This window comes from Rana temporaria, chromosome 8, assembly GCF_905171775.1.
Source record: "Rana temporaria chromosome 8, aRanTem1.1, whole genome shotgun sequence".
In the NCBI taxonomy this organism is placed as follows: Eukaryota; Metazoa; Chordata; class Amphibia; order Anura; family Ranidae; genus Rana; species Rana temporaria.
In genome coordinates, this window is record NC_053496.1 from 5,726,630 (window position 1) to 5,754,618 (window position 27,989).

The 27,989-nt window shown below is 50.0% G+C and overlaps 1 protein-coding gene across 1 annotated transcript; it reads left to right on the plus strand.

The window, feature by feature from the left end:
- Positions 1-27,713, plus strand: PGAM1 (phosphoglycerate mutase 1). The gene is made up of 4 exons (XM_040361235.1): positions 1-213; positions 16,973-17,247; positions 21,843-22,023; positions 25,267-27,713. The coding sequence occupies exons 1-4, from the start codon at positions 75-77 to the stop codon at positions 25,431-25,433; spliced, it is 762 nt and encodes a 253-aa protein (XP_040217169.1). The 5' UTR covers positions 1-74; the 3' UTR covers positions 25,434-27,713.
- The last annotated feature ends 276 nt before the right edge of the window (positions 27,714-27,989 follow it).

The following is a 27,989-nucleotide window of genomic DNA, read 5'->3' on the forward strand; positions in this document are numbered from 1 at the left end:
CCGGCGCATGCGCGGATCCTCCAGTCTTCTGCAGTCTGACATCCCGGCCAGGAAGAGAAGAAGAAGAAGAAGAGATGGCAGCTTATAAGATCGTCCTGATCCGCCATGGGGAGAGCACCTGGAACCAGGAGAACCGCTTCTGTGGCTGGTTCGATGCCGACCTCAGCGAGACCGGGGTGCAGGAGGCCAAGAGGGGGGGCCAGGCCCTGAGAGGTGAGGGGCCACACATCATCATTGTGTGTGAGGGGCCACACATCATCATTGTGTGTGAGGGGGCCACACATCATCATCATTGTGTGTGAGGGGCCACACAGCATCATCATTGTGTGTGAGGGGCCACACATCATCATCATTGTGTGTGAGGGGCCACACATCATCATCATTGTGTGTGAGGGGGCCACACATCATCATCATTGTGTGTGAGGGGCCACACATCATCATCATTGTGTGTGAGGGGGCCACACATCATCATCATTGTGTGTGAGGGGGCCACACATCATCATCATTGTGTGTGAGGGGGCCACACATCATCATCATTGTGTGTGAGGGGGCCACACATCATCATCATTGTGTGTGAGGGGGCCACACATCATCATCATTGTGTGTGAGGGGGCCACACATCATCATCATTGTGTGTGAGGGGGCCACACATCATCATCATTGTGTGTGAGGGGGCCACACATCATCATCATTGTGTGTGAGGGGGCCACACATCATCATCATTGTGTGTGAGGGGCCACACATCATCATCATTGTGTGTGAGGGGCCACACATCATCATTGTGTGTGAGGGGCCACACATCATCATTGTGTGTGAGGGGGCCACACATCATCATCATTGTGTGTGAGGGGGCCACACATCATCATCATTGTGTGTGAGGGGGCCACACATCATCATCATTGTGTGTGAGGGGGCCACACATCATCATCATTGTGTGTGAGGGGGCCACACATCATCATCATTGTGTGTGAGGGGGCCACACATCATCATCATTGTGTGTGAGGGGGCCACACATCATCATCATTGTGTGTGAGGGGCCACACATCATCATCATTGTGTGTGAGGGGCCACACATCATCATCATTGTGTGTGAGGGGCCACACATCATCATCATTGTGTGTGAGGGGCCACACATCATCATTGTGTGTGAGGGGGCCACACATCATCATTGTGTGTGAGGGGCCACACATCATCATCATTGTGTGTGAGGGGCCACACATCATCATCATCCTTGTGTGTGAGGGGGCCACACAAATTATATATATATTCATCAGAACTGTACATTGTGTGCATTGAGGAGAACCAACAATATATATATCTCATATAAAAAGTATAATATTATAAAAAATATATATTATATTCTATATTTTATTATATATATATATATATATATATATATATATATATATATATATATATATATATATATATATATATATATATAAAATTGTATTATTAGAGAATAATATAAATATAATATATATATATATATATATATATATATATATATATATATATATATATATATATATATATATATATATATGTGTTATATTTATATTATTCTCTATTCTTTAATAATACAATTTTATTTATATATATATATATATATATATTATAAAAAAATAGAGAAGAATATATATATAAATAATAGAGAATAATATATATATATATATATATATATATATATATATATATATATATAATAATTTTTTTAAAAAGTAGAGAGAATATAAAAAAAAATATATATTTTATAAAAGAGAAGTGTATATGTGTATATATATATATATATATATATATATATATATATATATATATATATATATATATATATATATATATATATATATATATATATATATATATATATATATAAAAAAAAAGAAGAATATGAAAAATATAGTGTGTGTGTGTGTGTGTGTGTGTATATATACACATAAAAAGTATAGAGCAGAATATAAAAAAATATAGTATATAGTATATGTCAAATTATAATAAGTATATATTTTACAAATGCATAAAACAATAATATAAAAATAAATAGCGAAGAATATAGTGTGTGTGTATGAATAAAAAAAATGATATATTATATTTCTCAAAAAAATATAGTGTGTACATATAACATAAATACAGAAAAAATATAGAGAAACATAAAATATATATAATACTTTTCTTTTTTTTATGTATGTATTTCCTCTCTTCCAGTACACGGTGCATGTATGATGGGTGGGGGCGGGGTGTGTGGTGATGTAGTCATGGCAGCAGTGCTCTCCAACGTCCTGCAATCCTAAAGCCAGCAAACCCTTAAAGGGGACCTTCCTCCATATAAAACACCTTATTTCCTCTCCCCCCTCCCCCCTTCCTCCATAAAATGCTTGGAGGACTGCTTGAAGAAGGGGTAACACCCCGAAAGCTTGTCCTGAAAAATTGTATGTTAGTGCAAATAAAAAAAGTATCACGGACAGTACTCAATTTTCTCTATCACAATTGCACTAATACGGCTACAATCACGTCAAGTATCCATAAAATGCAAAAGTCTTCTTCTTTTTTTTTTTTTTTAACCACCTTTTTAATTTGTTATGCTTTCCCCCACCCCCGCCTCCATTCATCCCTAGGTGAGGGGTGACGCTCTCCTCTGGTGAGGTCTCCTGGGATTGGCTCATATTACATATCCCTGGGAGGCTTCCATGGGGGGGAGGAGGGTACTGGTGATTCTTCATCATGGGGCTGCCTGAATCTGAGAGGAGACGGGCCAGTTACTGATGGCATCAGAAATGAAGAGCGATCTGCGTTCGGATCACTCTTCGGAGAGCATTTGACAGGCCTCCTCACTGCCTGTTTAACCCCCCCCTAAATGCTGGTCTGTGGGGGGTGCGCTGGTCGTGGTCGTCGGGTGATTGCGGCACGGCCCCAGTCGCTTGCCTTCAGCCGAATGCGAGAGGCGGTGTAGTTCCTGCAGCATTGTGACCACCGGCATTTGTGTTGTACACCCCCCCCACCCCCTCCCCAGCTGCAGCTGAAAGGGGGAGCAGTTGAGGAGTATTTTGTCCCTGGGAGTGATATCTGGTTGTGGTCGGTCCGGGGACCTTGGTTGGGGACATCAGTTGTGGTCGGTCCGGGGACCTTGGTTTGGGACATCAGTTGTGGTCGGTCCGGGGACCTTGGTTGGGGACATCAGCTGTGGTCGGTCCGGGGACCTTGGTTGGGGACATCAGTTGTGGTCGGTCCGGGGACCTTGGTTGGGGACATCAGTTGTGGTCGGTCCGGGGACCTTGGTTTGGGACATCAGTTGTGGTCGGTCCGGGGACCTTGGTTGGGGACATCAGCTGTGGTCGGTCCGGGGACCTTGGTTGGGGACATCAGCTGTGGTCGGTCCGGGGACCTTGGTTGGGGACATCAGTTGTGGTCGGTCCGGGGACCTTGGTTGGGGACATCAGCTGTGGTCGGTCCGGGGACCTTGGTTGGGGACATCAGCTGTGGTCGGTCCGGGGACCTTGGTTGGGGACATCAGCTGTGGTCGGTCCGGGGACCTTGGTTGGGGACATCAGCTGTGGTCGGTCCGGGGACCTTGGTTGGGGACATCAGCTGTGGTCGGTCCGGGGACCTTGGTTGGGGACATCAGTTGTGGTCGGTCCGGGGACCTTGGTTGGGGACATCGCTGGTTCTCTTCACATCATCCACATTGTGTTTCTGAATCTCCTGAGATGCTGAAATCGATATTCAGTTCCAGGAAATAATGTTGCGGGGGGGGGGGGCAGGGGGGGTAATTGGCTTTCCTTGGCTCAGTTGAAGGTCGTTTTGTCATTTTGAGTCACAGCCCACCCCCCTCCTTCTGAAAATGGTGAGACGTTCTCTTATGTCTTCCCCTCCCCGTTGTCTGGTAGTCGTCCCCGGAAAGGAATGAGTCATTTCCAGGTCTTCTCACTGCAGAATTTCCAACGACCTTCTAGATGCAGAATGAATCACCGATCGTCTGCAACGTGTTCTTCTAACGTGTGATCAGACTGCCGTGCCTAGAGCCTGGAAATACGGGACCTGGGGGGGGGCATTAAATGCCAACTGGTATACCTAGACCCTGGAAATGCCAACCTAGACCTCAGAAATAACGATGGTCAAACCCCCCACCCAGATATGATGGTCAAACCTGGGCTTCCCCTAGAAATAATGATGATCATACCTGCCCCCCCTAGAAATAACGATGGTCACGCCTGGGTTTCCCCCCCTAGAAATAACAGTGGTCACGCCTGGGTTCCCCCCCCCCCCCCTAGAAATAATGATGGTCACAACTGGGCTCCCCCCCTAGAAATAATGGTGGTCATACCCTGGCCACCTGATATTTCCGGAGCCCATCTGGGTTACTGAAAATTCTCTCATACCTAGATCGTAGAAATGCCGTATATAGGCCCTATAAATATCGACTGCCATAACTAGGCCCCAGAAATACAAGCTGGTTTACCTAGACCCAGGAAATACCAACTGGCCCATCTTGAGGGGGTGCCCCCCCTGAAATACTGATGGCCATACCTAGGTCCCAAAAATAACCAGTTGATGTATTTTAGGACTGAAAAATGCCGACTGCTATACCTAGATTCTGGAAATGCCAACTGCAATACCTAGATTCTGGAAATGGCAGCTGCCGTAACTAGATTCTAGAAATGGCAGCTGCCGTAGCTAGGTTCTGGGAAATGGCCACTGCCGTAGCTAGGTTCTGGGAAATGGCCACTGCCGTAGCTAGGTTCTGGGAAATGGCCACTGCCGTAGCTAGGTTCTGGGAAATGGCCACTGCCGTAGCTAGGTTCTGGGAAATGGCCACTGCCGTAGCTAGGTTCTGGGAAATGGCCACTGCCGTAGCTAGGTTCTGGGAAATGGCCACTGCCGTAGCTAGGTTCTGGGAAATGGCCACTGCCGTAGCTAGGTTCTGGGAAATGGCCACTGCCGTAGCTAGGTTCTGGGAAATGGCCACTGCCGTAGCTAGGTTCTGGGAAATGGCCACTGCCGTAGCTAGGTTCTGGGAAATGGCAACTGCCGTAGCTAGGTTCTGGGAAATGGCCACTGCCGTAGCTAGGTTCTGGGAAATGGCAACTGCCGTAGCTAGGTTCTGGGAAATGGCCACTGCCGTAGCTAGGTTCTGGGAAATGGCAACTGCCGTAGCTAGGTTCTGGGAAATGGCCACTGCCGTAGCTAGTTCTGGGAAATGGCCACTGCTGTAGCTAGGTTCTGGGAAATGGCCACTGCCGTAGCTAGGTTCTGGGAAATGGCCACTGCCGTAGCTAGGTTCTGGGAAATGGCCACTGCCGTAGCTAGGTTCTGGAAAATGGTAACTGCCGTAGCTAGGTTCTGGGAAATGGCCACTGCCGTAGCTAGGTTCTGGGAAATGGCCACTGCCGTAGCTAGGTTCTGGAAAATGGTAACTGCCGTAGCTAGGTTCTGGGAAATGGCCACTGCCGTAGCTAGGTTCTGGGAAATGGCCACTTCCGTAGCTAGGTTCTGGGAAATGGCCACTGCCGTAGCTAGGTTCTGGGAAATGGCCACTGCCGTAGCTAGGTTCTGGGAAATGGCCACTGCCGTAGCTAGGTTCTGGGAAATGGCCACTGCCGTAGCTAGGTTCTGGGAAATGGCCACTGCCGTAGCTAGGTTCTGGGAAATGGCCACTGCCGTAGCTAGGTTCTGGGAAATGGCCACTGCCGTAGCTAGGTTCTGGGAAATGGCCACTGCCGTAGCTAGGTTCTGGGAAATGGCCACTGCCGTAGCTAGGTTCTGGAAATGGCCACTGCCGTAGCTAGGTTCTGGGAAATGGCCACTGCCGTAGCTAGGTTCTGGGAAATGGCCACTGCCGTAGCTAGGTTCTGGGAAATGGCCACTGCCGTAGCTAGGTTCTGGGAAATGGCCACTGCCGTAGCTAGGTTCTGGGAAATGGCCACTGCCGTAGTTAGGTTCTGGGAAATGGCCACTGCCGTAGCTAGGTTCTGGGAAATGGCCACTGCCGTAGCTAGGTTCTGGGAAATGGCCAGTGCCGTAGCTAGGTTCTGGGAAATGGCCACTGCCGTAGCTAGGTTCTGGGAAATGGAAACTGCCGTAGCTAGGTTCTGGGAAATGGCCACTGCCGTAGCTAGGTTCTGGGAAATGGAAACTGCCGTAGCTAGGTTCTGGGAAATGGCCACTGCCGTAGCTAAGTTCTGGGAAATGGCCACTGCTGTAGCTAGGTTCTGGGAAATGGCCACTGCCGTAGCTAGGTTCTGGGAAATGGCCACTGCCGTAGCTAGGTTCTGGGAAATGGCCACTGCCGTAGCTAGGTTCTGGAAAATGGTAACTGCCGTAGCTAGGTTCTGGGAAATGGCCACTGCCGTAGCTAGGTTCTGGGAAATGGCCACTGCCGTAGCTAGGTTCTGGAAAATGGTAACTGCCGTAGCTAGGTTCTGGGAAATGGCCACTGCCGTAGCTAGGTTCTGGGAAATGGCCACTTCCGTAGCTAGGTTCTGGGAAATGGCCACTGCCGTAGCTAGGTTCTGGGAAATGGCCACTGCCGTAGCTAGGTTCTGGGAAATGGCCACTGCCGTAGCTAGGTTCTGGGAAATGGCCACTGCCGTAGCTAGGTTCTGGGAAATGGCCACTGCCGTAGCTAGGTTCTGGGAAATGGCCACTGCCGTAGCTAGGTTCTGGGAAATGGCCACTGCCGTAGCTAGGTTCTGGGAAATGGCCACTGCCGTAGCTAGGTTCTGGGAAATGGCCACTGCCGTAGCTAGGTTCTGGGAAATGGCCACTGCCGTAGCTAGGTTCTGGGAAATGGCCACTGCCGTAGCTAGGTTCTGGGAAATGGCCACTGCCGTAGCTAGGTTCTGGGAAATGGCCACTGCCGTAGCTAGGTTCTGGGAAATGGCCACTGCCGTAGCTAGGTTCTGGGAAATGGCCACTGCCGTAGCTAGGTTCTGGGAAATGGCCACTGCCGTAGCTAGGTTCTGGGAAATGGCCACTGCCGTAGCTAGGTTCTGGGAAATGGCCACTGCCGTAGCTAGGTTCTGGGAAATGGCCACTGCCGTAGCTAAGTTCTGGGAAATGGAAACTGCCGTAGCTAGGTTCTGGGAAATGGCCACTGCCGTAGCTAGGTTCTGGGAAATGGCCACTGCCGTAGCTAGGTTCTGGGAAATGGAAACTGCCGTAGCTAGGTTCTGGGAAATGGCCACTGCCGTAGCTAGGTTCTGGGAAATGGAAACTGCCGTAGCTAGGTTCTGGGAAATGGCCACTGCCGTAGCTAAGTTCTGGGAAATGGCCACTGCTGTAGCTAGGTTCTGGGAAATGGCCACTGCCGTAGCTAGGTTCTGGGAAATGGCCACTGCCGTAGCTAGGTTCTGGAAAATAACTGTCGTAGCTAGGTTCTGGGAAATGGCCACTGCCGTAGCTAGGTTCTGGGAAATGGCCACTGCCGTAGCTAGGTTCTGGAAAATGGTAACTGCCGTAGCTAGGTTCTGGAAAATGGTAACTGCCGTAGCTAGGTTCTGGGAAATGGCCACTGCCGTAGCTAGGTTCTGGGAAATGGCCACTGCCGTAGCTAGGTTCTGGGAAATGGCCACTGCCGTAGCTAGGTTCTGGGAAATGGCAACTGCCGTAGCTAGGTTCTGGGAAATGGCCACTGCCGTAGCTAGGTTCTGGGAAATGGCCACTGCCGTAGCTAGGTTCTGGGAAATGGCCACTGCCGTAGCTAGGTTCTGGGAAATGGCCACTGCCGTAGCTAGGTTCTGGGAAATGGCCATTGCCGTAGCTAGGTTCTGGGAAATGGCCACTGCCGTAGCTAGGTTCTGGGAAATGGCCACTGCCGTAGCTAGGTTCTGGGAAATGGCCACTGCCGTAGCTAGGTTCTGGGAAATGGCCACTGCCGTAGCTAGGTTCTGGGAAATGGCCACTGCCGTAGCTAGGTTCTGGGAAATGGCCACTGCCGTAGCTAGGTTCTGGGAAATGGCCACTGCCGTAGCTAGGTTCTGGGAAATGGCCACTGCCGTAGCTAGGTTCTGGGAAATGGCCACTGCCGTAGCTAGGTTCTGGGAAATGGCAACTGCTGTAGCTAGCGTTGAGAAATTGCAACTGCCGTAGCTAGATTCTGAAAATGGCCACTGCCGTAGCTAGGTTCTGGGAAATGGCCACTGCCGTAGCTAGGTTCTGGGAAATGGAAACTGCCGTAGCTAGGTTCTGGGAAATGGCCACTGCCGTAGCTAGGTTCTGGGAAATGGCCACTGCCGTAGCTAGGTTCTGGGAAATGGCCACTGCCGTAGCTAAGTTCTGGGAAATGGCCACTGCCGTAGCTAGGTTCTGGGAAATGGCCACTGCCGTAGCTAGGTTCTGGAAAATGGCCACTGCCGTAGCTAGGTTCTGGGAAATGGCCACTGCCGTAGCTAGGTTCTGGAAAATGGTAACTGCCGTAGCTAGGTTCTGGAAAATGGTAACTGCCGTAGCTAGGTTCTGGGAAATGGCCACTGCCGTAGCTAGGTTCTGGGAAATGGCCACTGCCGTAGCTAGGTTCTGGGAAATGGCCACTGCCGTAGCTAGGTTCTGGGAAATGGCCACTGCCGTAGCTAGGTTCTGGGAAATGGCCACTGCCGTAGCTAGGTTCTGGGAAATGGCCACTGCCGTAGCTAGGTTCTGGGAAATGGCCACTGCCGTAGCTAGGTTCTGGGAAATGGCCACTGCCGTAGCTAGGTTCTGGGAAATGGCCACTGCCGTAGCTAGGTTCTGGGAAATGGCCACTGCCGTAGCTAGGTTCTGGGAAATGGCCACTGCCGTAGCTAGGTTCTGGGAAATGGCCACTGCCGTAGCTAGGTTCTGGGAAATGGCCACTGCCGTAGCTAGGTTCTGGGAAATGGAAACTGCCGTAGCTAGGTTCTGGGAAATGGAAACTGCCGTAGCTAGGTTCTGGGAAATGGCCACTGCCGTAGCTAAGTTCTGGGAAATGGAAACTGCCGTAGCTAGGTTCTGGGAAATGGCCACTGCCGTAGCTAGGTTCTGGGAAATGGAAACTGCCGTAGCTAGGTTCTGGGAAATGGCCACTGCCGTAGCTAGGTTCTGGGAAATGGAAACTGCCGTAGCTAGGTTCTGGGAAATGGCCACTGCCGTAGCTAGGTTCTGGGAAATGGAAACTGCCGTAGCTAGGTTCTGGGAAATGGCCACTGCCGTAGCTAGGTTCTGGGAAATGGCCACTGCCGTAGCTAGGTTCTGGGAAATGGCCACTGCCGTAGCTAGGTTCTGGGAAATGGCCACTGCCGTAGCTAGGTTCTGGGAAATGGCCACTGCCGTAGCTAGGTTCTGGGAAATGGCCACTGCCGTAGCTAGGTTCTGGGAAATGGCCACTGCCGTAGCTAGGTTCTGGGAAATGGCCACTGCCGTAGCTAGGTTCTGGGAAATGGCCACTGCCGTAGCTAGGTTCTGGGAAATGGCCACTGCCGTAGCTAGGTTCTGGGAAATGGCCACTGCCGTAGCTAGGTTCTGGGAAATGGCCACTGCCGTAGCTAGGTTCTGGGAAATGGCCACTGCCGTAGCTAGGTTCTGGGAAATGGAAACTGCCGTAGCTAGGTTCTGGGAAATGGCCACTGCCGTAGCTAGGTTCTGGGAAATGGCCACTGCCGTAGCTAGGTTCTGGGAAATGGAAACTGCCGTAGCCAGACCCTGGAAGTGCCATACCTAGCGCTCAAAAATACCAACTCCCATACCTAGACTCCAGAAATGCAGACTGCCATAATTCAAGGACTGAAATGCTGTACCTAAACCTTTAGAAATACCAATTGGCATATCTAGACCCTGGAAATGCCTCCTGGTGGACGTTGGCGGCCTGGATGGGACGGTCGGCATTCTGTGATTCTCTCACAGTGTTCTATTCGTCATGACTGATGAGAACCGTCTTCCAGTAGAAGCTCCTAACATAACACAGCTGAGTGCTTTGTAGATTCCTGATCTATAATGAGAATGGAAAGTGCAGTGCAATCTCCACTTGTAGCGGGGGATGGTGACCTTTGTCTTGTTTTTTTGAGCCTTTGCCCTACAAATAGTCAGAACACCTTCCAGGGATGAATGCCGGGAAACCAGAAATGTAGGACGGAGCGTCCCGTAATTGTGTGACTTTGCCGGTGGCAGAACGGGATTTTGGCCCTTGCGCCACTTACAGCCAATCGCTGACTTCTGAACAGTTTCTATGCGTCCTTTTTTTTTTTTTTTATTATTATTTTTTTTTTTTTTATTCATTTATTTTTTCTTAAATTTTTTTTTTTTTTTAGTTTTAGAATATGGAACAATCGGAACACCTTTCTAATGCTGGCCATACACGGCTCGAATTTCGAAAGATCTTATCTAAGAATTTTTGTTTGTATTTCGCACCATTAGTGGGGCTGCAGCAACAACTGATTTTCGGGCCGCCATCTAATTTTTATAATCCAACATGTTGGATATTTTTTTGAAAAAATAAACGATTTTCTAATCAATGATGGGAGAATCGTGCGAGAAATGTTTTCTTGCACATGCGCATTTCTTTTTTGAAAAGAGAATTCCCGGAAAGAAAGAAGATTCCCGGACACTAAAAATTATTTTCTGTGGGAACATGGGGGTGAAATTGAAGGTTTGGTCGGTCGAATTTCGAAATCAATGGTGGCGTCATGGGATCCCAAAACGTACAAATTTTCTGATTTTTCGAAAGAAAGATCTTTTCGAAAATTCGACCCATGTATGGCCAGCATTAGAATTGTGCATCTGCAATGGGGTTTACACTTGGATGGTGGCGCCCTCTTGGTTTTGGAAGTGTAAATTTTCCGGCCAGAGTTGTGGCAGCTTCCTGTACTAAGGACATTCACCGGCTGTCACATTCACCAGATACATCGTTTCTGGATATAATTTGCAGCAAATGTAACCAAAAATATGTGCGGAATGGCAGTAAATGTTCAGCAGTGACCCTTCTCTCCTGATGGGGCCCCTTCCGTGACCCTTCTCTCCTGATGGGGCCCCTTCCGTGACCCTTCTCTCCTGGTGGCCCCTTCTCTCCTGGTGACCCTTCTCTCCTGATGGGGCCCCTTCCGTGACCCTTCTCTCCTGATGGGGCCCCTTCCGTGACCCTTCTCTCCTGATGGGGCCCCTTCCGTGACCCTTCTCTCCTGGTGGCCCCTTCTCTCCTGGTGACCCTTCTCTCCTGATGGGGCCCCTGCAGTGACCCTTCTCTCCTGATGGGGCCCCTGCAGTGACCCTTCTCTCCTGGTGGGCCCCTGCAGTGACCCTTCTCTCATGGCTGGCCCTTCCCCCCCCCCCCCCCCGACCTCGTCCTCCTCCTGGTGGCTCCACCCCCCCCCGACCTCGTCGTCCTCCTGGTGGCCCCTATTCCCCCCCCCCGACCTCATCCTGTTGGGGGCCCCCCCCCGACCTCGTCCTCCTCCTGGTGCCCCCCCGACCTCGTCCTCCTCCTGATGGACACTGACCTCTCCCTCCTCTTCTTCCTCCTCCTCTTCTTCCTCCTCCTCTTCTTCCTCCTTCCTCTTCCTCTTCCTCCTTCCTCCTTCCTCTTCCTCCTCTCAGCAATAGACAGAGTGAATTTCTTGATTACCCAATCAGCACAGTCGGTGTTGATGGGGGAATACCTCCTGCCGAGCCATTTTGTCGTTCCCGCCGGCAGAAGACAGTGATTATTGCTAACGGCTATAACAGCTGCTTGCAGGATTCACATGTAAAATCCGGGAGGCTGATTATACCCAAGTTGATCTATCAATCAACTTAAAGTGGTTATAAACTTGTTTTTATAACTTTTACCTACAGGTGAGTCTATACCTTATACAGGCTTACCTGTAGGTATAAAGAATATTTCCTAACCCTGTACGGTTTAGGAGATATTCCCCCCTGCAATGCGCCGCTGATTGCAGCGTCGCATGCACAGCGGGGATCCTCGGCTAAAGGACCGGCAGCCGCCGGACCTTGCCGAATGGAAGTCTCCCGCGCACATGCGCGGGAGTGACGTTATCGCCGCTCCAGCCAATCACAGCGCTGGAGCGGCGATACCCGGAAGACACGCCGAGTCAAGATGACATCTCGCTCGGCGTGGACCAGGTAAGTTCCCTACACCTCGTTTTGAGGTAAGTATTTCATAATGAGCTAATATGCGGTGCATACTAGCTCATTATGGCTTGTATTTTTCAGATGAACATATATGGCGGACGCCTGCATTGATCACCTGGAGGGATTAGGGCTACAGCAACTTATATGCGGGCCAACACATGCTTCAGGTCACACACTCGACCTAATTTTCAGACAAAATCTGAAAATAAGCATTTTAGAAAATGAACCATTGCCATGGACAGACCACCATGCAATTAATTTCATAATCTCCAAAATTCCCCCAGTGATAAAAGCACCCAAGCCGGTGACAATACACTGGGCTAGATCTCAGAAGAAGCTCCATTCGGAACTCTTCAAATCTACCTTGGGAAACAGAATCAAAACAATCCATCCACATCAAACAGCCGCAGATACACTGGATGCCATAAACGCAGCCCTGCTACAGTCAGCCGATTTAGTAGCACCGAAACGCAAAGCCTGCATCCGAAAAAGAAAGTCCGGCTGGTTCAACAACCAGCTGTCGCTTCTGAAGCAAGAGCGCAGAAGGGCAGAAGCCGCCTGGAAAAGAAGTCCTGCAGAGGATAACCTCATCATCTACAAGGCAATAACACGATATCATAAAGAAATCTTCAAAGCCAAGAAACATCATTTTTCTATGGCGATTAACAGCGCCCTAAACCGCCCCCGCGAACTCTTCAAGATGGTCACCCAGACCATGAATCCAGGATGTCTTGAAGTCCCCAACTCAGACACCCAAGAGTTCTGCAATGAACTATCGGATTTCTTCATCAACAAAATTGAAAGAATCCGGGAAAGCATCATGCAAAACAATACCCCCCTCAACCCCACCGTCAATCAACCACAAAACACCCACAGAAACGCTCTACAATCAACAAAGTTCACTCTGAAACCGATCTCCATCGATACCACAAGAAATATCATTGGTGCTTTGCGGAACAGCACATCGCCCAATGATATCATCCCCACCAAACTGCTGAAGGAATGTGCCGACATCCTGGCACCACCCATCACACAGCTTATAAACCAGTCATTTAAGGAAGGCACAGTGCCATCCCTGTTGAAAGAGGGCACAATCCAGCCCATCTTGAAAAAACCTAACCTGGATCCCAAGGACCCAACTCACCGCCGTCCCATAACAGGCCTAAATGTTCTCTCCAAGATAATGGAGAAAGTAGTGGTACAACAGCTGCAACAGCATCTAGATACCCACAATCTACTGGATCCATTACAATCAGGCTTCCGTCCCGGACACGGGACAGAAAACGGCCTTACTCAAAATATGGGACGATGCCCTCGAGGCCGCAGACGAAGGAGAATCTTGTCTCCTGGTTCTGCTGGACCTAAGCGCAGCCTTTGACACGGTAGACCACAAACTGTTACTGATGCGACTAGCCAAGGTAGCAGAAGTCGCAGAAGGTGATTTACCATGGTTTTCTTCCTTTCTTGAAAACCGATCACAAACAGTTAAATTGGGTTGTTTCACGTCGGAAAAGCGCACGGTGTCATGTGGAGTCCCCCAAGGATCCCCCCTGTCACCGGTGCTTTTCAACATCTATCTTCGCCCTCTCTTTGATATTATCAGTAGCCAAGAACTACTCTATCACTCTTATGCAGACGATACGCAACTGTATTTTCGTATCTGCAACAAAAAGGATCATCATCTCAGTTTAGAGAAATGTCTCTCTTTGATAGAAAACTGGATGACTAAGAGTTATCTTAAACTCAACAGTTCAAAAACAGAACTCCTTATGTTTCACGCCAGCCGAAAGAGTCAACTGGCAACAACCTGGACACCCCCGCCCATTCTGGGCCAAATCATCACCCCTAGCTCCAAAGTCAAAAGTCTCGGGGTCATCTTCGACACCTTCATGACAATGGACGCACAAATAGGGTCAGTAGTCAGCGGAGCGCACCATCTGTTGCGCCTACTACGCAGACTTATTCCATTTATCCCCAAAGAAGACGTAGCAGTCGTGGTGGGAACAATCGTGAATTCCAGACTGGACTATGCTAACGCTCTGTACCTCGGGCTCCCAAAGTACCAAATCTCCCGTCTGCAAGTCGTTCAGAATACGGCCGCCAGACTGGTGACTGGGAAAAAAAAATGGGAATCAATCTCACCTTCGTTGAGAACCCTTCACTGGCTGCCAGTAAAAGACAGAATTGCATTTAAAGCACTCTGGCTGACACATAAGTGCATCCATGGGAAGGCTCCGCAATATCTTTGCGACAAGATAGAACCTCACAATTCGAATCGCGTTCTGCGATCCACCGACCAAAATCTGGTCAGGGTACCAAAAACCAAATACAAGTCCAAAGGAGAAAGAAGGTTTGCTTTTCAGGGTCCTAGACTATGGAACGCTTTACCAACCAGCATTCGGTTGGAGGAAAACCACCTGACTTTCAGAAGACGAATCAAAACTCTGCTCTTTTGATGTCATGAGACACGAACAACTAGCGCCCAGAAGCGATTCAGTTCGCATGCGCCGCGCTTTATAAGTTTTTCATTCATTCATTCATTCATGGCTCAAATCTTGGACCTATTTGATGGGGTGAGGGGCCCCCTTCCAAACCACCCTTCCTGATGGCCTCCTTCCTTCCCAATAAGCCCCCTCCCTAACTGTACCACCTCGGTTCAGCTGCAAAGAAAACACCCAGATATGAAAGGGCGCACACATCCCCTCCTCTTGTATGATGGAACTGGTAATTGGCCCCCGCACAGTCACATGGGGACCCTGTGTAAGCTCCGACTGGAGTGACACATGGGGCTGTTTTTCATTACTTCTGGCGGCCGTACGGTGCAGCGGTGGGGGGGGGAAGGAAACTCGACTGTGCTTTTGGGGGAGGGAGAATTAATAGGAACCGCTTCTTTTGCTTTAATACAGCTGTGGCCCCTGCATAGAAGAACACGCCCCGCTGGTGGCCCCTGGGGATGAAGCTGAGCACTATTGCTGAGGTTTTGTTCGTTGTCCAGCTTCTTCTTCTCTTGTGTAATAGAAGGAAGTGATGGGTGTCGCAATTCCATTACAAAACCTGTAATTGTGTCTTTGTATTCATTCTGCACAAATAAATTCTTAGGCTGCATTCCCATCTAAGCATTTTAGAAACGCGCATTTCCGGAAACTCGCTGAAAATACGGCAAAACGTGATTTGTGCTTGCAGTGTCATTACTTGCTAATGATGCCCCCCCCCCCCAAACCCAGGGCACAGTCACACTTTTTGTTGCGTCAAAACGTGGTTGGCTGGGTGCCAAAAATGGGGTGCCACCCCCCATGCAGGGAGTCCCATTCATGCCAAGTAGGATGTAACACCTGCTCCCAATTTGACAGATGTGCAGGCAGAGGTGCAAGGCCCTGAATGCAAACAGTGTGTGCCCGGGGCCATGCACCCGCATGCATGTCCGATTGGGAGCAGCCGCTGTGTCCATGCAGCCACTGCATCTCAATTGACATGAATGGGGATGCATGGAACATTTGTCCGTCCCTGTATGGACTTTCCTCAGGCGCTTCCTCTGTGTGAGGATAGGAAAGCCTGATAACCAGCAAGCCTGTCGGTACATTGTTTACACTGATAATCAGGGCACCTATCAGTCCGGCCCATGGGTCCAGGCCTAATTGGTCCAGGCCTCATTGGCGCCCATGGGTCTAGTCCGGCCTCATTGGCGCCCATGGGTCTAGTCCGGCCTCATTGGCGCCCATGGGTCTAGTCCGGCCTCATTGGCGCCCATGGGTCTAGTCCGGCCTCATTGGCGCCCATGGGTCTAGTCCGGCCTCATTGGCGCCCATGGGTCTAGTCCGGCCTCATTGGCGCCCATGGGTCTAGTCCGGCCTCATTGGCGCCCATGGGTCTAGTCCGGCCTCATTGGCGCCCATGGGTCTAGTCCGGCCTCATTGGCGCCCATGGGTCTAGTCCGGCCTCATTGGCGCCCATGGGTCTAGTCCGGCCTCATTGGCGCCCATGGGTCTAGTCTGGGCCTCATTGGCGCCCATGGGTCTAGTCTGGGCCTCATTGGCGCCCATGGGTCTAGTCTGGGCCTCATTGGCGCCCATGGGTCTAGTCTGGGCCTCATTGGCGCCCATGGGTCTAGTCCGGCCTCATTGGCGCCCATGGGTCTAGTCCGGCCTCATTGGCGCCCATGGGTCTAGTCCGGCCTCATTGGCGCCCATGGGTCTAGTGCGGCCTCATTGGCGCCCATGGGTCTAGTGCGGCCTCATTGGCGCCCATGGGTCTAGTCCGGCCTCATTGGCGCCCATGGGTCTAGTCCGGCCTCATTGGCGCCCATGGGTCTAGTCCGGCCTCATTGGCGCCCATGGGTCTAGTCCGGCCTCATTGGCGCCCATGGGTCTAGTCCGGCCTCATTGGCGCCCATGGGTCTAGTCCGGCCTCATTGGCGCCCATGGGTCTAGTCCGGCCTCATGGGCGCCCATGGGTCTAGTCCGGCCTCATGGGCGCCCATGGGTCTAGTCCGGCCTCATGGGCGCCCATCGGTCTAGTCCATCGATCCGGCCTTATTGGCGCCCATGGGACCCCCCCCCATTGAGGATGGAAGTAAATGGCCCCCGTGTGCTGTGAGTTCTGCCAGCACTGTATCAATGAATAAATTGAAGGTCTGATCTCCATCCAGCGGTGGTGTGTGTCTTGGATCGGGGCTGAGCAACCTCGGCACACCAGCTGTTGTGGAAATACAAGTCCCATGGGGCACAGAAAGACTTCCACAGGCATTGCGCCAAGTGACAGGGCCATGCTGGGATTTGTAGTTTCACCGCTGCTGGAGTTCCCGAGCATGCGCACCCCCAGTGTAGATTGATATTTTCACTTTTTTTTGTTTTTTATTACGTCCAGCTCACGGGTTTTCATTTTTTATTTTTCTTCCCTGCAGATGCCGACTACAAGTTTGACATTTGCTACACGTCTGTCCTGAAGAGGGCGATCCGCACCTTATGGCTGGCCATGGACGCCACCGACCAGATGTGGACGCCGGTCATCAGGACCTGGAGGCTGAACGAGAGGCACTACGGCGGGCTGACCGGCCTGAACAAAGCCGAGACGGCCGCTAAACACGGGGAGGCGCAGGTGAAGATCTGGAGGCGGTCCTTTGACACCCCTCCCCCGACCATGGACCCCGATCACGATTATTACACCATCATCACCAAGGTAAGTCCTTCACAGGAGGTGGGCAAAGAAATGCCAATCAATGCGGCTGTTTATTTATGGCCATTGGCTTCTATACTGAGGAGCTTCGGTGGTTACAAGCCAATAGGCGCGTCCGTTATTGCAATGCCTAATGTCCCGCCCACTCCTATGTGTCTGCACGCTGCACGGGAATGGACCCCCCCCCCACGTTTTACTTACCTGAGCCCCCTTATTTACCTCAGCGGTGAAGTATGCGCCCTCTCTCTGCACGGGTCCCTCGCTCTCATTGCATAGATTGATAGAAGCGCAGCCATTGGCTCCCGCTGCTGTCAATCAAATCCAATGACACGGGCACCGCGGGGGCGGGGCCGAGTCTGCCATTTGTATCTATGGACGCAATTGCTGGACTCCGGAGCACGCCTGCAAGGTAAACCCCCCCCCCCCCGGGAGAACGCTTCTTCTAGTGGGTTATTTGATGTGGGGAGGAGCCACCGAGGGCCACTAGAAGAGGAGGATTGGGGCCACTTTGTGCAAAACGAGCTGCACAGTGGAGGTAAATATGACATGCTTTGTTATTTAAAAAAAAAAAAAAAACGGCAAGGTTTACAATCACTTTAACCACTTAAGAACCGCCTCCTGCAGATATACGTCGGCAGAATGGCGCGGCTGGGCACAAGCACGTACCTGTACGTCCTCTTTAAGTGCCCCGGTCCGAAGCTCCGTGACCCGCGGACCCGATCGCCGCCGGAGTCCCGCGATCGGTCCCCGGAGCTGAAGAACGAGGAGAGCTGTGTGTAAACACACCTTCCTCGTTCTTCACTGTGGCGCAGTCATTGATCGTCTGTTCCCTGATATAGGGAAACACGATCAATGATGTCACAGTCCAGCCCCGCCCCCCTACAGTTAGAAACACATATGAGGTCACACATAAGCCCTAGCCCCCAATCCCAAACTGCAATTGTCATTTTCACAGTAATCCGTGCATTTTTATAGCATTTTTCGCTGTGAAAATGACAATGGTCCCAAAAATGTGTCAAAATTGTCCGAAGTGTCCGCCATAATGTCGCAGTCACGAAAAAAATCGCTGATCTCCGCCATTAGTAGTAAAAATAAAAATTATTAATACAAATGCAATAAAACTATCCCCTATTTGTTCCCCTAAATAGGTAGAAGAATACGTATCGGCCTAAACTGAGGGAAAACATTTTTTTTATATATTTTTGGGGGATATTTATTATAGCAAAAAGTAAAAAGTATTGATTTTTTTTCAAAATTGTCGCTCTATTTTTATTTATAGCGCAAAAAATAAAAACCGCAGAGGTGATCAAATACCACCAAAAGAAAGTTCTATTTGTGGGGAAAAAAGGACGCCAATTTTGTTTGGGAGCCACGTCGCAAGACCGCGCAATTGTCAGTTAAAGCGACGCAGTGCCGAATCGCAAAAACTGTCCGGGTCCTTTACCTGCATTTTGGTCCGGGTCTTAAGTGGTTAAAGTGTATTAACCACTTGCCGACCAGCCGCCGCCCCCCGGAGCCAATGCGAGTGCCCAGAGGGCGCGATGACCGCCCCGGGCAACCACGATCGCTCGTGCCGCAGCGAGATCTGTAAAAGTACAGATCCCGGTTCTTTCAGGGGGAGAAATGACCGATCGTGTGTTCATTTACCCCCCCTTCAGTTAGAACACAGAGAGGGAACACGATTAACCCCTTGATCGCCCCCTAGTGTGCCGGTGACATTTACACAGTAATCAGTGCATTTTTATAGCACTGATCGCTGTATAAATGACAATGGTCCCAAAAATGTGTCCGATGTGTTCCGCCGTAATGTTGCAGTCACGATAGAAATCGCAGATCGCCGCCATTACTAGTAAAAAAAAAAATAATAATAAAAATGCCATAAATCTATCCCCTTTTTTGTAGAAGCTATAACCTTTGCGCAAACCAATATAGGCTTATTGCCTTTTTTTTTTTTTTTTTTTTTTATGGGATATTTATTATAGCAAAAAGTTTTTTTTTTTTTTTTTTTCAAAATTGTCGCTGTTTTGTTTATAGCGCAAAAAATAAACCACAGCGGTGATCAAATACCACCAAAAAAAAAGTTATATTTGTGAGGGGGGAAAAAAAAGATGCAAATTGTGTTTGGGAGTCACGTCGCACGACCGCACAATTGTCAGTTAAAGCGACGCAGCGCCAAATTGTAAAAAGTGCTCTGGCCAGGAAGGGGGGGGGGGGGAAACCACTTGGTTAACCACTTGACCTCCGGAAGATTTTGTACTTTTTCTTTTTTTTATGTATTCCCACAAATAGAGCTTGATTTATGGTGGTATTTTTATTTTTTGCGCTATAAACAATGCACAGAGGCGGCTCTTTAATTTAGGCAGATTAGGCGGTCGCTCAAGGCCTCGCATTCACAGGGGCCAATTTGCCTCTGCTTGAATTTTTTTTTACCCATTATGGGCATGGTGGGGCCCCTGTGTCTTAAGTTTTGCTTAACCACTTAACCCCCGGACCATATTGCTGGTCAAAGACCAGAGCACCTTTTGCGATTCGGCACTGCGTCGCTTTTTTTCGACAATTTGCGCGGTCGTGCGACGTGGCTCCCAAACAAAATTGGCAGGCCTTTTTTTCCCCACAAATAGAGCTTTCTTTTGGTGGTATTTGATCACCTCTGCGGTTTTTATTTTTTGCGCTATAAACAAAAAAAGAGCGACAATTTTGAAAAAAAAATAATATATTTTTTACTTGTTGCTATAATACCCCAATTTTTTTTTCTCAGTCTAGGCCGATACGTATTCTACATATTTTTGGTAAAAAAAAAATCGCAATAAGCAACTGGTTTGCGCAAAAGTCATAGCGCCTACAAAATAGGGGACAGAATTATTTTATTTTTATTTTATTACTAGTAATGGCCGCGATCTGCGATTTTTATTGGAACTGCGACATTATGGCGGACACATCGGACACTTTTGACACATTTTTGGCACCATTCACATTTATACTGCGATCAGTGCTATAAATATGCACTGAATACTGTATAAATGTGACTGGCATTGAAGGGGTTAACACTAGGGGGGGGGGGTGAGGAAGGGGTTAAATGTGTGCCCTGCATAGTGTTTCTAACTGTGGGGGGAGGGGACTGACTGGGGAAGGTGACCGATCTGTGTCCCTATGCCCCCCAGTGGCCAGGAGGAGCGGAGGCCGTAAAAAGACGGCGATCCAGAGATTTAGAACCACCCTGCGGCCGTATATAGTCGTACGGACGTCAGGAAGTGGTTAATACACTTAAACCACTTGACAACCGCGCCTATTTTGGCTCTTTTCTCCATGTAAAAATCAAAATTTTTTGCTAAAAAAATTAATCGGAACCCCCAAACATTATCTATTTTTTTTTTTGTAGCAGACACCCTAGGGAATAAAATGACGGTCATTGCAACTTTTTTTCTCACACAGAATTTGCGCAATAATTTTTCAAACGCCTTTTTTTGGAGAAAAAAAAGGGTTTCATGGATTAAAAAATAACAAAACGATAAAGTTAGCCCAATTTTTTTGTATAATGTGAAAGATTATGTTACGCCGAGTAAATAGATACCAAACTGTCACACTTTTAAAACACTCATGGAATGGCGCCAAACTTTGTTAAATCTCCATAGGTGACGCTTTAAATTTTTTTTACAGGTTACTATTTTCGAGTTACAGAGGAGGTCTGGTGCTAGAATTGTTGCACACGCTCTAACGCACGCGACGATACCTCACATGTGGGGTTTGAATGGCTACCAGGGACAGGGGCGTTTAAAAAAAAAAAAAAAAAATGTTTAATTTTATTTTTATTTTACTTCATTATTTTAGTTTTATATATTTTTTATTTATTTTTTTTTGATCACTTTTATTCCTATTACAAGGAATCTAAATATCCCTTGTAATAGGAATAGTGTGTGACAGGTCCTCTTTATGGAGAGATGCGGGGGGGTCAATAAGACCTTCCCCTCCCCCCCACATCTCTCCTCCAGGCTTACAAGCATTAGATCGGTGAAAAAAATTCACCGATCTAATGCCAACTGCCGCGAATGCGGCTTTGTTTACTTACAGGTACCGGGCGTGACGTCATAACGTCGCGCCCGGACCTCCGGCGGTCATAGAGATGACTGGTGACCATCTGGTCACCAGTCATCTCTATGCTTCCCCAGTGAGCGCCGGCCGATTCGCTCTCCGGGCCCCCGATGGCACGGGAAAGCCCGGATGGCGACGGGAGGGGGGGGACGTCCCCTCCCGCTGTCTATAAGAACGATCAAGCGGCGGAACTGCTGCTTTGATCGTTCTTATGGTGCACAGAATCGCCGACTGAAGACGGTGATATCTGAATGATGCCTGTCGCTGCCGCCATCATTCAGATATCTCCGCACAAAGCCGTGGTCGTCAAGAGGTTAATTAATAAAAAAACATTTTTTTTTTTTTGTAAAGTTAGCCCAATTTTTTATTTTTTTTTGTATAATGTGAAAGACGATGTTGCACCGCGAGAATCTTTGCCAAAATCGTGCATTTTAATAATTCCAGTGCTCACGTTTATACTTCTGCGGTGTTCACTATGGTGTTGTTTTTTTTCTTTCTTTTCTGTCCAGGATCGCCGTTACAGCGACTTGACGGAAGACCAGCTCCCCAGCTGTGAAAGTCTGAAGGACACCATCGCCCGCGCCCTGCCGTTCTGGAATGATGAGATCGTTCCAAAGATCAAAGAAGGGAAGAGGGTCCTCATCGTCGCCCATGGCAACAGCCTTAGAGGGATCGTCAAGCACCTGGAAAGTACGTACCGAACAAATTAAAACAAAACTCGGCCCGGGGTTTTGTAATATGAGGCGCCGTGTGAAAAGTCGGGTTTTATTCGGCGGATCGAAGAGGGAGGGGGGACGCCTGTCTGCGAAGCGTCTTTTAGCGAAGATCAAAGGGGGGAGATGAGCTTTCGGTTGTTTTAAACAAATCCGCAGAATTGCTTCGCTCAGGGATTTCCGAAAGTCAGAAATTTGGCTGACTAAGATCTCCGGAGGGGATGTTTGTGTAACGTTTGTTCGCCTCTCTGCACCTATATAAACCATAGAGTGTGTTTCACATATGGAGGGATAAGCTGCTGGGTTCTGAAATCTGTCACTACTGACATGATTGTAAAATTGTCCCCCTTCATCTAGCCCATAGTGTCCCATCATTGGTATCAGTGGGAGGAATAGTGTCCCATCATTGGTGTCAGTGGGAGGAATAGTGTCCCACCATTGGTGTCAGTGGGAGGAATAGTGTCCCATCATTGGTGTCAGTGGGAGGAATAGTGTCCCATCATTGGTGTCAGTGGGAGGAATAGTGTCCCATCATTGGTGTCAGTGGGAGGAATAGTGTCCCATCATTGGTGTCAGTGGGAGGAATAGTGTCCCATCATTGGTGTCAGTGGGAGGAATAGTGTCCCATCATTGGTGTCAGTGGGAGGAAGAGTGTCCCATCATTGGTGTCAGTGGGAGGAAGAGTGTCCCATCATTGGTGTCAGTGGGAGGAAGAGTGTCCCATCATTGGTGTCAGTGGGAGGAAGAGTGTCCCATCATTGGTGTCAGTGGGGGGAATAGTGTCTCATCATTGGTGTCAGTGGGGGAATAGTGTCCCATCATTGGTGTCAGTGGGAGGAATAGTGTCCCATCATTGGTGTCAGTGGGAGGAATAGTGTCCCATCATTGGTGTCAGTGGGAGGAATGGTGTCCCATCATTGGTATCAGTGGTATCCCATCATTATATCAGGGCTCAAAATTTCAAGTCCTAAGCCACTAGCCAGGCTTTGAGAGTTACTCGCCACCAGTTGCCCCACCCAACACCTCCCCTGCCCCACCCCTAAGTCCGCCCCTAAACACGCCCTTGTAAATTATCTCATGAAATTACACTGTTAAATATTTTAAGCAGAATTATTTCCAAAAATAAATATTAACAACTTTAACAATAGTAAAATAAAGCATATCAGTACCCATCTGTGCAGCCTCAGTGTGCCCGTGAACGCAGCCTTACAGTGCCCCATCACTTGCAGCCTTGCAGTGCCCCATCACTTGCCACATTACTGTGCCCCATCAATTGTCGCATTACTTTGCCCCATCAATTGCCGCATTACTGTGCCCCATCATCACTTCAGACTCACCTCACACAAACACTAGCGCTGCTTTGAGCCGAGGCTGCAGCGCTCTCCTCCTCCTCTTGTATCTCACACACAGCGTGCATCTTACGCTGTGTGTCATGGAGCGGGGTTTATGTTTGGCAGCACTGTGTGATAAGGTCCCGCCCCCCTATACCGGCTAATGTGATAGGCAGAACACTAATTCAATCTACTATCACATTAGCTGGGGGGCGAGACCTTGTCACATCGCGCCGCCAAACACAGACCCCCAGTGGCGTCACTAGGGTTGGTGTCACCTGGTGCGGTAAAACATGGTATCGCCCCACCCCTCCCCCTATCGTCTAAAGAACTATGTGCAGAGTGCCCCTCACCCCCATATACCCCCTCCTAGCACAATTCCTCTTTCTCCTTCCCTCATCCCCCCTCTCAGCAAAAAATCCCCCCCAATATTCCCCCTCTTAAAAAATCTTCACCCCCATATGCCCCCTTCCAGTACAAATGCCCCCTCTCAGCACATTACTTCCCCTCCATTTCCCCCTAACAGCACAAGTCATCACCCTCATATACCCCCTTTCAGCACAAATCTCCCTTCTCAGTACAAAATGCCCCCCATATCCCTCGTCCCAGTATAAATTCCCCCCAAACCCCTCCGTTTTACAAATTTTACCCCCCAAATCCCCCCTCTCAGCACAAATCATCCCCCCCATCTCCCTGCACAGATTTCCCCTCAGCATAAATCATCCCCCATCTCCCCCTCCCTGCACAGGCCCCCCCTCTCAGCACAAATGATCCCCACATCTCCCCTCTTTCAGTATTAAACCCCTCTTCTTGCCCAAATTCTCTTATTCCCCCAACCAAGACACCCTCAGCAGAAGACTTACCGGTTATCAGTTACCGGGTCCTCAGCGATTGATGGCCGACACTTTACCAGCTCCCATCTGTCCCAGCCGGCTGCCTGCATGTTAGCAGTGTCAGAGCGCCGGGAGATCTCCTTTGAGTGTGTGTCGGCATTTGCTGACATCTCCTGCGGGGTGTCCCCGGGTCTCCAGCGCAGTGATGCCTGACACTTTAGCAGCTCCTATCTGTCCCAGCCAGCCACATGTCAGCCGTGTCAGGGCGCCAGGAGATCTCCTTCCCAGGTTCCTCCTCCCGTCCCATCAGAAGACACGCCAAAGCAGAGGAGGAACCTGGGAAGGAGATCTCTCGGCGCACTGACACGGCTGACATGTGGCTGGCTGGGACAGATAGGAGCTGCTAAAGTGTCAGGCATCACTGCGCTGGAGACCCGGGGACACCCCGCAGGAGATATCGGCAAATGCCGACAGACACTTGAAGGAGATCTCCCGGCGCTCTGACACTGCTAACATGCAGGCAGACAGCTGGGACCTGCTAAAGTGTCGGCCGTCGCGATCGCTGCGCTGGGGACCCGGGACACCCTGCAGGAGATGTCGGCAAATGCCGACACGCACTGTAGTAGCCCACTGGCTATCACACCCGAGACTGAAGCCCCGCTCTTGCCCCTGGTGTCACCCCTCTGGCGGGTGTCACCTAGTGCGGTCCGCATCCCTATAGCAACGCCGCTGCAAACCCCGCTCCATGACACACAGCGGAAGATGCCCGCTGTGTGTGATACAAGAGGGGGAGAAGGAGAGAGCTACAGCCTCGGCTCAAAGCGGTGCCAGGGCAGTCCAGCCCTGGCGCTCTCTGTGTCCTTCGGCTGACAGTTTCCTGGCTGATCGCTTCAGCCTGGAAACTGTCAGCCTGGTTCACCCCCGCTCCTCACTCGCCCTGGACTAAATATCACTCGCAAAATGCGAGCAAAATAGTGAAATTTTGAGGGCTGATTATATATAATATGTTTTTATATTGATAATCAATAAGCCTCCTCCTGTGTCCCTCCCCCACAGATATGTCCGAGGAGCAGATCATGGAGCTGAACCTTCCCACCGGTATCCCCATCGTATACGAGTTGGACAAGAACCTGAAGCCCATCAAGCCAATGCAGTTCCTGGGAGACGAGGAGACGGTGCGCAAAGCCATGGAGGCCGTAGCGGCCCAAGGAAAAGCCAAGTAGGGGGGTTTCTTCCCCCCCCTCCCCCGAGAACCCTCGCCTTCCATCCCTTAGTTTTTACTTTTTATCTCGGGATTCCGAAATGCAGCTGTACCGGAAACCTTGCATCTAGGCAGCCGCCCATTCACTTGTTCTCGTTACCCATAATGCATCTCTCCACTGCGTTCCGTTCACCCCGTTTGTTTTTGTTTTTTTAATAGGACTAGCTAGAGTATGTGTCGTAATTTAAGGATGTTCGTGAAACGCGTCAGTTATTGACACATGGCAGCAAATCATGATCAATCGGTTAGAAGTGTGTTCAGGTTCAGGTTGCTTAAAGGGCAGTAATGAAGTGCAGAGTGCAGTCACTCATAGCAACCTACCAGGAATTTTATTGGGGGGGGTTGTTGCACTGTGCTCGTTGCCCTTTGTGCAGTCTCTGTAAACGGGGGCCCATGTGTCTCCTCCTGTAAATGGGGGCCCATGGTGTCTCTAGGGGGCCCATGGTGTCTCCTGTAAATGGGAGCCCATGGTGTCTCTAGGGGGCCCATGGTGTCTCCTGTAAATGGGAGCCCATGGTGTCTCTAGGGGGCCCATGGTGTCTCCTCCTGTAAACAGGGGCCCATGGTGTCTCCTCCTGTAAACAGGGGCCCATGGTGTCTCCTCCTGTAAATGGGGGCCCATGGTGTCTCTAGGGGGCCCATGGTGTGTCCTCCTGTAAATGGGGACCCATGGTGTCTCTAAGGGGCCCATGGTGTCTCCTCCTGTAAACGGGGGCCCATGGTGTCTCCTCCTGTATATGGGGGCCCATGGTGTCTCTAGGGGGCCCATGGTGTGTCCTCCTGTATATGGAGGCCCATGGTGTCTCTAGGGGACCCATGGTGTCTCTAGGGGGCCCATGGTGTGTCCTCCTGTAAACGGGGACCCATGGTGTCTCTAGGGGGCCCATGGTGTGTCCTCCTGTAAACGGGGACCCATGGTGTCTCTAGGGGGCCCATGGTGTGTCCTTCTGTAAACGGGGACCCATGGTGTCTCTAGGGGGCCCATGGTGTCTCCTCCTGTATATGGGGACCCATGGTGTCTCTAGGGGGCCCATGGTGTGTCCTCCTGTAAACGGGGGCCCATGGTGTCTCTAGGGGGCCCATGGTGTCTCCTCCTGTAAACGGGGGCCCATGGTGTCTCCTCCTGTAAACGGGGGCCCATGGTGTCTCCTCCTGTAAACGGGGGCCCATGGTGTCTCTAGGGGGGCCATGGTGTCTCCTCCTGTAAACGGGGGCCCATGGTGTCTCTAGGGGGGCCATGGTGTCTCCTCCTGTAAACGGGGGCCCATGGTGTCTCTAGGGGGCCGTCTGTAAACGGGCCCCATGTGTCTCTAGGGGGGCCCATGGTGTCTCTAGGGGGCCGTCTGTAAACTGGCCCCATGTGTCTCTAGGAGCCCCATGTGTGTGACCAAACCTTTTATACATTTCACTGTTTTTTTGTTAACACTTCTTCTTTCTTTCCCCCAATCACATGCTGTAGATTTTTTGTTAGCTGTTGTTTATTTGCACGGACCAATCACATTCTTCACCATGCACTGAAATCGCCCCCCCCCCCCCCCCCCCCCCCCGCACGTCTTGTGCCTGAGGCAGAGTGTTGTGCGGATCGCCTCCAAGCTCCAGTTTTTCTTCCGGTTCTCCGGTTTTTCCTGTTTCTGATCTCTGTAATTCTTCTGGCCTCGGCCCTCTGGCTCCTCGTGTTGTCCCCCCGCTGAGCACCCCAACACCGGTAGACGTTCAGAAGCTGGAGGGCCACAGGGATGCCTTGGCGGAGTCCTTCTATTCCAGTTCGGCTCCGCGTGGGCGGGGCGTTGCTCTAGTATGACGGTTAGTACATAAGCCAATGCCGGCAGGTCAGTTTATCAATGTAGGTGAGCCAAGGACCAGCTTCCTGTTCTGACACTGAGACATTCCAGAGAGATCGGGGGCCCCTGGGGGGGGGGGGGGGGGGGCCACACGATGTCACACTGTAGCCATTTCCACCCGGCCTGAATTTCCCACAGTTCCCTCCTGCAGGACACGACGGTACCGATCGCGCGTAACGTGCATTGATCGCGTGTAACGTGCATTGATCGCGTGTAACGTGCATTGATCGCGTGTAACGTGCATTGATCGCGTGTAACGTGCGTTGTTCCATCTCTGCTGCTAGATAGAGGATTAGGAGCTCCGCCTGTAAAGTGAACCCCTATTCCGGCACTTGTTATATGACGGTTTGTTTGTCCATTTTATTTAAGATCATTTCAATAAAGGAGTGATGTGCAATGATTTCGATCTCTGTGTCTCTTTTTATTCAGCCTCTAGAATGGACTTTTATTTATGCAACTTTGACATTTATTTGATATTAAATTACAAAAAAAGAGAAGTTCAAAGTGTTACTAAACCCGTAAAATCGCTCTGTGTATACAATAAAGCATGCTTGTTATACTCACTGTGGATCTTAAGGGGTGAATGCTCTGCATTGTGTAAAAAAAAAAAAAAATCCTCCCCTTCTTCCTCTGTCCCCAATCCATCTCCTGATAGTACAGAGCCTTGGGGGCACTCT